The 9,289-nt window shown below is 36.5% G+C and overlaps 1 protein-coding gene across 3 annotated transcripts in view; it reads right to left on the bottom strand.

Moving 5' to 3' along the window:
* Positions 1–9,289, bottom strand: part of piezo1 (piezo type mechanosensitive ion channel component 1 (Er blood group)) — a 113,306-nt gene that overhangs the window by 18,299 nt on the left and 85,718 nt on the right. For all 3 annotated transcript variants that reach the window (XM_016453173.1, XM_016453174.1, XM_016453175.1), the window contains 8 exons: positions 8,384–8,588; positions 6,530–6,634; positions 4,987–5,143; positions 3,023–3,266; positions 2,826–2,922; positions 1,606–1,771; positions 989–1,078; positions 817–893 (listed from right to left, as the gene is read on the bottom strand). In XM_016453173.1, coding sequence (XP_016308659.1) covers positions 817–893; positions 989–1,078; positions 1,606–1,771; positions 2,826–2,922; positions 3,023–3,266; positions 4,987–5,143; positions 6,530–6,634; positions 8,384–8,588 — 1,141 coding nt within the window. The remainder of the gene's footprint in view (positions 1–816; positions 894–988; positions 1,079–1,605; positions 1,772–2,825; positions 2,923–3,022; positions 3,267–4,986; positions 5,144–6,529; positions 6,635–8,383; positions 8,589–9,289) is intronic.

Genomic DNA, 9,289 nt, shown 5'->3' with positions numbered 1-9,289 from the left:
CGGCTTGTGTACTGCATCATTACTGTGTCTGTTCCCCTTTCGGGCTTGAATTGATGGTAAAACTAATGACATTATTTACTGTCTTTACATTTATTTTGAAAGATGAAGCTCGCGATTATGGTAAGGGGCGTTACATTTCCGACAAGTGCTTGCGGTGTTCGGCCAATCACAATGCACTGGGTCAGCTGGTGCAACAATCAGAGCAGACTGCGCTTGTCAAAGGAGGGGGCTTTGTTGAAAACGACGTGTTTGAGAGAGGCGGGGCATATAGGACCTACAATAATGTACAGTATTTGAAAAAGAATGTGTTTTTTGAACATTAAAGCATGTCAACATATTCTGTTACACCAAATACACAAAATAATGATCTTTAAAAAAGCATCATATGACCCCTTTAATTTAAAATGTACTATTCACTTATATTTTCCCAGCTGCCATAGCCCACAAACTTAATTCATGTATGCATGTGATATCAAATGACATTGGTTGAAAGCGAATATTGCATGTAAATGAGATTGGAAAGCGATAGCAGAAGAAAAGAATGTCATATAGATTTGTATCAAAATGTGGGAGTAAATAGTGACAATGTTGATATGTGGGTCAACCAACATTTGAAATATTCTTGCTAATTTGATCATGCTTTCAGATACCTACAGGAGTATAATACTCTGTTTAATGCACTTTACCATATTAAAATCCATTTTATAGAATTTCACAGATATTTCCACACAAATTGGAACCGCAACAATTAAGCGCAGTTATTTCAAACCACAGCTGATCAAAGTTATATTTGTTTAAATGGTAATGCATTTGTACCTGATGGCAGCTCCTCTATATCTGAAGTTTTGCGTCCTTCTTTATACTTCTGCTGTTTGTCACGTATGCGTTTCATCCTGAGGAAAAATAAAGATGTAGAGTGACTAGAGCTCAGGAAGGATATTGATTGAATTATTGATTGGTTATGGTAAAAATGACAGTGTGAACTCACGATTCCTTTAGCTGCTGAATTGACTTCTTCTCTGCCTGCTGATAGAAATGCATGTTCTTTATAATGCTGGCTCGGAACAGCTCGAAACCCCTTAATGCAAACACACACATGAAAAATCAGGTCAGAAAATAAACTTCATATGCTAGAAATACCCTAACTTATACACTAAATCACTGTTTTTGTTGTATTCCACTCAACTTTGAAAGTTGAAATTTTAAACTTCATATTTTGAAAAGCGCAACACAATTAGACTTCAGGATGAAAACCTTAGAATTCACCCTGTCCTAGATGCATTTATGATGTAAAAAAAATAAATAAATAAACATGGCAGCCTCCTGGGAGATGTATGCAGTTAGTGAAAACATTCAAGCTAAAACATAATTGCATAATAATAATAAATTAATTAATTATTTGCACAGGTGGTAAATGAAATTTTCTGTTAAAAATGCTAGCATAGCCATTATGTTTCTTTATACATCATCATATTTAGATTTTTTACAAGAAAAGTCTCGAGTCGTAAGTCAGATTTATCAATTTCTCACACCTGACTAAATGGAAAGCATGAAATATCTGCCCCAACTGCCCCTTCTGATGTGCCCAGCAGGGGGCGCACTTACCGAGAGGCCTGTCGCGCTGATGCTTGAAGATCTGCAGATACGTGCAAAAAGTAAAAACTGAGGAAGACTCTCCTCTGTAGCAGGAGGAAGAAGAAACAGATACTGTCCCAGATAATGCCAGCCTCTTCCACAGGCAGAGAGCATTCTTTATCACGCACTGAATTAGCTGAGAAAGAAACACATACACATAAATAAGATTACATCTGACTGTGCTGTGGTCTGTGATGTGGCATATTTTAAGATATTTAAAATGTTGTGCACATACCCTAGAAAAATATTTTAAATGGTGGGGGGAAAAAATGGATCTCGTCTCATTCATGTGCATTTTAAAGCATTGGCCTGCTGATTCTATTCATTTAAGAACCAAGTTCATATCATCACTATAAAAACTTGTCATCGCCTATATTTGAGTATATTTTTATAATTAAAATGAGCTGACATTTAATTAGCATACAATCGCTAATTGGAGCCTTAATCAGACTGATTTAAAAGTATTAAAATGTTTTCGAAAAGTAAAAATGGAGTAAAAATGAGATACAATGGTGTGCAAGGAACAAAGTTCATGAACTAGTGCTTTAGGAAACTGTTTATAACAAAAAAAATATACAGTTACACTTTATTTTAAGGTATCCTTGTTACAGTCTAATTATATATTTAAGTACTGAGTAATATTAATTAACTACATGTACTTACTATATGGTTGGGGTTGGGGTTTTTATTGTTATTATAATAGTACGTACTTGTAAGATGCATCACAATGACACCTTAAAATAAAGTGTTACCAAAAAAACATTTTATAATGTGGTAAAAAAAAACGTACTAATATAAATCTTAATATCTTGCACTCTTTACTCTAGTAAATTTAACTTGTGTTAATAATATTACACAAGCTTTTTGATTCTGATCGGTCAATTACCACACTAAGCAGGCACATATTTTTTTATTGTAACATCCACTTTATACTTGATATTTCAGTTTTGGCCATGGGAACAAAACAGCACTTACATGTCTTCTTACATGTGCTCTTTTTATATAAACAATTTAGAATAGCTAATTGCCACAATGTTGTGAGTACTTATGTAGATATTTTTACTCTAGACAAAAACAGTCAATTTTGTAGTTTTTAAGGAAAATATTATGACAGCGTGCTTGACCGTGCACCGTGGGAAAACTTTGGGAACCACCACTCTAGGGCAACGCAGCAGCAGTGCAAAACTTACGGTCATAGTAGCCTTTGACTGTGCACACCAGACTGAAGAGCTGAATTGCCCAGCAGAAGTTCTTCTGCATCTCCAATACAAACACACAGGCCAGGATCTAACACAAGAACAGGGCTGTTGTAAGAAAGTTGTTCTCTTTGTAGCTGTTTGCAAGTTATATGGCTTAGTGAGTCAGCGTAGTAGGACTGTTCACTCACAGACAGGATGTTCTTGGAAATGATCACAGCCACATTGTATATGATCAGACAGTCCCAGAGGACCAGACGTGTACGTGATGGCTTGATCAACAGACGTGTGCCGAACAGCAGGAAGAAGAAACAGGCCATAAGATACCCCAAACCAAACACACTGATCCGAGTGGCACCGGTCACAAACAACACCGACAGCACAAACCAGAACATGTACCGAAACACCAGGACCTTTGCCATGTCCAGATAGGACCTTCAATACACAGAGAGAGAGACACACACAGATATTATTTTTCAATACAAGACATTAATGAAGCAAATAGTTCCTAAAAATGATAAAATACACCAGTTTAGTTTCTGTAGAGTAATTGTTACATTTAATTATCTACAGAGCAGTTTCTTATCATATTGCTGTCATTATTGTTTATAAAAGCAATAAACAATGTTAAAGAAATTGTTGTCCATCAATGGTGGCAATCAGTAGGCTAATTTCTAATGAAAAGACCAATTTATATGACAATTTTAATGTAGGCTTTTATTCATATGTAAACATTGTGAGATAGCTAGTTATAATGGTAATTAAACAAAGTTCTGCTCACTCAGTGTATTTTTGATTTTACAGTTGGGTAATTTGTTGCAGTAGCATGAGATAGCTTGATTTAAAACTTTGAAATGAATAAAAAATGACAAGGAGGCTAAGCAGTTAATAATAAAATAAGAACAAATAAAGAAATTACTAATGATAGCACAAATTTAAAAAATCACGATAGGCCTACAAATGAAATAAATTGCTTTTTAGTTTTTCAGGTAGGTCTAACACACAGTAGGGCTATTAAGAGAATTGTAATTTTTTTTTTACCAATTATCCAAATAATGTTTAATCCTAGAAAGTTATTATTATCAGAGGATTTTTCGGCAGCCGAAATTTCTGTGTATCTCTAATTATTGGCGACATCAGAAATTGATATTATATAATAGATGTTTTTTTTGAACATTTTAGCAATTTAAAAATATTAAAAAAGGATGTTTTACACGGCACCCCTGCTCTCGACAGACGGCACCCCAGTTGGGAAACACTGGTCTAAATTTACTCACCCTCAGGCCATCCAAGTTGTAGAAGAATTGTATCTTCATTGAAAAAGATTTGGAGAAATTTAGCATTATGTCACTTGCTCACCAAAGGATCCTCTGCAGTGAATGGGTGCCGTCAGAATGAGAGTCCAAATAGCTGATAAAAACATCACAATTCGACTCCAGTCCATCAATTAACGTCTTTTGAAGTGAAAAGCTGTGTGCTTGTAATAAAACCATTAAGATGTTTTTAACGTCAAACCATTGCTTCTGGTTAAAATACAAGTCCTCTATCTATAACATTACCTTTCTCAGTGAAAAAAAAGTTGCCTTGTCTGAATCAGGAGAGAAATACGCACAGATCAAGCACCGTTTATGAATGAAAATGGTGTAAAACAGTTCTAAACAAAAGCAGTGTGTCATTGGATTTTGTTGTGAGAGAAACAGGAGATGGAATTTGTCACTGAAGGAAGTGTTATTATGGATTTTAGCAAGAAGCAACAGTTTCAAGTTAAAACACCTTGATGGATTTCTTTCTGAAAAACACAGCTTTTCACTTCACAAGATGTTAATTGATGGACTGGAGTGGTGTGGATTACTTGTGGATTATTGGGATGCTTTTATCAGCTTTTTGGACGTTCTTTCTGACGGCACCCATTCACTGCAGAGGATCCAATAGTGAGTAAGTGCTATATTGTATTGCTATATTTCTCCAATCTGTCCCGATGATGAAACAAACTCATCTACATCTAAGATGGCCTGAGGATGAGTAAATTTTCCAAATTTGATTTTTTTCATTTTTGGGTGAAGTATTCTTTTAAAGCTCCTTTTGCATTAGATCCATACCAAGTAAAGCTGTTTTTTATTTTTCATTCTTCACTAAAGCACACACAATGTGTTACCTGCAATTGATGAAGTTTGGGGCTGGGTTGAAGGGCATATCCTCCATGGGGTCAGGGTTGTCTTTGTTCTCACCTCCCATGACCATCCATTCTTCCTTTTTCTCATTTTCAAACACAGCCCACTGCTGGGAGGCACACATCAGCAGAAGGAAGTCCGCTGCAACAGAACATTTTGCAAACATTTTATGTATTTTGGAGGGGCCTCAAATTTCACTATATCCACCTTATTTTTCAACACAGAATCCATAAGCCATTAAAAGTAAATAACTAGACGAATAGCAGTGCAGTGAGAAACAGTCAAACTATTTGCACTACAAACCAGTGTGTTTATGATTCTGACAATACACTGAAACAATATGATAAAAATTACCATTCTGTAACATTAAAGGGGTCATATGACGATGCAAAAAATAACATTATTTTGTGTATTTGGTGTAATGCAATGTGTTTATGCGGTATAAGGTTAAAAAAACACATTATTTTCTACATACTGTACATTATTGTTGCTCCTCGCTGCCCCGCCTTTCTGAAACGAGTCGATTTTTACAAAGCTCATAGTTCGGAAATGTTAGTGTGCTCTGATTGGCCAACTATCCAGTGCGTTGTGATTGGCCGAATACCTCAAGCATGTGACGGAAATGTTACGCCCCTTTACCATATTTGGAAACACACAGCATCTCCATGACATGGCGGTGGTGGTAACAATACTACAGTGCCTTCTTTCTTTGCGTATACATTTGGGCGGTGTTATGCAAATCTTCCAACACAGTGCGTAGATTTGTGGTGTTTGAATGAGGCATTTTTGGAAGGCGTGGTTGAGTCTAAACTTTTAGAAAGAAAGTGTTGTAAATAAAACTTAACCACTGATTTCTAGTTGTGTCCTCTTTTGGAAGGCCAAACAAAGTAATTTGGCTTTTGCAATGAAACCCACAGGGAGAATAAAAGTTATGCCTTCTTTCTTTGCGTATACATTTGGGCGGTGTTATGCAAATCTTCCAACACAGTGCGTAGATTTGTGGTGTTTGAATGAGGCATTTTTGGAAGGCGTGGTTGAGTCTAAACTTTTAGAAAGAATATCTCTTTGGGTTTGAGACTTTAATCTTTGCGACTTTACGGATCTAATCTATGCACGAACAGCTTGTAACACTCCAAAGAGAAAGGAAAACATGAAATCGTGTCATGACCCCTTTAAGCAGCATCACATATTGTACAACTAAAATAGTTGGAAACGGCTGACACAGTCAAATATGTGCCCACTCTTATGTTAAAAATAATGATATACTTAAGCCCCACCTAAAATTGAATTTAAGTCAATGTATTAGATAAGACTAATAACCTTGATAGTTGACTTAAAAGTCATTGTTCTTAGAAGAAGTTTAGAATTTGTTTGCAGATGCCATTTGGTTTGATATTGTACAGTCTAATGTAACAACAGTAATACATTTTTTAATGTGGCTTAAGTGTCCATATATGTTTTGAAGCCACTATAGGTAGGATAACTGGTGAGTAATTACATTGCTGTTCAGTTGAAGGTGTCACTTACATATGAGGTTCCTAGAGTTGGGGATGGTGTAGAAGTCAGGTAAGTAGATCCATTTAACCAGAGCTGAATGGATAGTTACAGAGGTTCTCCATCTCCAAGGGTAATCTATAGCCATGTGAGACAGGTCAGGTTACTTACCAAGAAAACTTGTACTAATACTAAGCAGCATAGACACACAAGATATGTTCTTGTAATTAATCTGTGGTAATTGGCAGCCAAGCTGACTTATACTCGTTTTAGGTCAAATAAAGTCAAGTCAAATTTATTTGTATAGCGCTTTTCACAACACATTGTTTCAAAGCTTTACACACATACATCATGTTAATGTTTACAATATCTTAAAGGGATAGTTCACCCCAAAATGAAAATTGTTTGTAATTAAATGTCATTAATTACTCACCCTCATGTCGTTCCAATCCCGTAAGACCTTCGTTCATCTTCGGAACACAAATTAAGATATTTTTGATGGAATCTGAGAGCTCTCTGACCCTCCATAGACAGCAACACAACTGAAATGTTCCCAGACAGAAACGTAGCAAGGACATCGGTAAAACAGTCCATGTGACATCAGTGGCTCAACTTCAATTTTGCAAAGCTACGAGAATACTTTTTGTGCGCAAAGAAAACAAAAATGACGACTTTATTCAACAATTCTTCTCCCCCGAGTTACTGTCTTCCTCCATTTTAGAGAGTATCACAACGCATATGCACGCTTTACCCTACGTGTAAACAACGCTGATTACGCCAATTACGTTCATGCGCGTGCTTTCCCCCCTAACGTAAACAACGCCTTTTACGTTCTTGGGTTCTCTCCAAAATGGCAGAAGACATAACGCGGGGGAGAAGAATTGTTAAATAAATTATGTTATTTTTGTTTTCATTGCACACAAAAAGTATTCTTGTAGCTTCGCAAAATTGAAGTTGAACCACTGATGTCACATGGACTATTTTACCGATGTCCTTGCAGCGTTTCTGTCTGGGAACATTTCAGTTGCGTTGCTGTCTATGGAGGGTCAGAGAGCTCTCAGATTCCATCAAAAATATCTTAATTTGTGTTCCAAAAATGAACGAAGGTCTTATGGGTTTTGAACGACATGAGGGTGAGCAATTAATGACAGAATTTTCCTTTTGGGGTGAACTAACCCTTTAATGCCTTATTGTCACATTTAGCAGGGTGAAAATAGCCTTGTGGGCAGACATATAGCCAACATATAGCGTTGTTGCATTTTGGGCGTCCTGAGTTTGAGTCCTGGCTCGTTGACCTTTTACAATCCCGTCATAATCTCTCCCTCCCACTTTGCTTCCTGATTACATACATACTGTTCTAACATACTAAAGGCAAAAACACCAAAAATAAAAAAAAAATAAAAAGAGAATAAATTATCCCATGTCAGTATAACATATGGTACATGCTGTGGGGGAAAATAAATTAATTTGATATTTTGCTACTATATAACAATCAAGCAGTTGAGATTTGCTATATACTACGTCACTTAACGTGAGTGTATGTATCCGAGTAAGGTTGAATAAACGTATAGTAGTTGTGTAATTCGTAATTATTAATTATAAGAGGGGTTTTGGACACTCAATAAGCAGGACAGGTTGAGAGACCAGCAGCCCAACAGCACCAGCTTGGCTTTTAAAAATGTGTCTCAAGAGTCTTGTGTTCTGTTCCATTTCATTGCCAGATGCTGAACTTTTTTTTTAAATCCAAGAACCCATCTTATGTGAATGTCCAAAACAAAACAAGGCTGTGCAGCCTCTATATTCCTTTAATTTTAGACAAAAATGATTGCTGTTAAAGTGATATGTTAAGTGACATCACATTTGTTTTGAATAGAGTGGTAGACTCACCTATACAGAGGGCAGGAGGGATGCCCACACACAGAACATACTGGTATATCATGAAGACCACCAGAAACAGGCAGTACTTTGACCAGATCTTGGCAATGGCTGCTCTGCGCCGCTGCACCATGATGGCCACCAACCAACAGCCGTGGATAATAACCAGGAAGTTCATACGCTGGCCAATAACATTCACAGTCATGAGAAAGCATATCTAGAGGTGAAAGTGATGCACAAGTTAAAATTAGATTTAATATTTGTGCTTTGATCTAAACATCTTAAGTATCTCAGTATGTTTGAAATATTACAGTTCTGTTCATAACGTATATTAAAAGAAAAAAATAAAATAAATAACGTAGTCTCCAGCGTCTCCTCGTCCCTCGTGTGTGTGCAACTTGACAATTACATGGTTGTCAGCATTAAAAGGTATCATTGTTGCTTTTTGCAGAGCAAATTTTGTTTGTGAAGGATGAACATAACAGTACGTTTTCGTCAGTTATTTTATCTACGGATCGCTGCATTTCTTACAGATTTCTGCTCATTCGAAATCGGATACAGATGAAGTAGCACTGTAAGATTACATTTGTTTGAATGCATTATTGAGAGAGCGATTGCGTGTGAGGTGTACCTGTTTAAATCATGCTTTCACCTGAAAATATTCAGTATCTAGAAGGAACAAACAAATTCCTTGAGAACTATAACTTCCCGCTCATGTCCATTGCCGTCATCTAAGTCTTCACATTCTTTCTGATTTGAGTGATCCATCTCTATCAAGCTAGCTAAATAGGCTATGTTTAACATGTGAAATCTTGCTAAATATGCAGTTATTTTACGGGCAGTTGGCATGAATTTTATGAATTGAGCGCTCTTGGAGCGAGTGAAAACCCCGACGCTCCGACTTAAAAAAAAAAAAAA

Source organism: Sinocyclocheilus anshuiensis, unplaced genomic scaffold (genome assembly GCF_001515605.1).
Source record: "Sinocyclocheilus anshuiensis isolate Anshui unplaced genomic scaffold, SAMN03320099.WGS_v1.1 scaffold1317, whole genome shotgun sequence".
Lineage (NCBI taxonomy): Eukaryota > Metazoa > Chordata > Actinopteri > Cypriniformes > Cyprinidae > Sinocyclocheilus > Sinocyclocheilus anshuiensis.
This window is presented reverse-complemented; position numbering and strand designations above follow the sequence as displayed.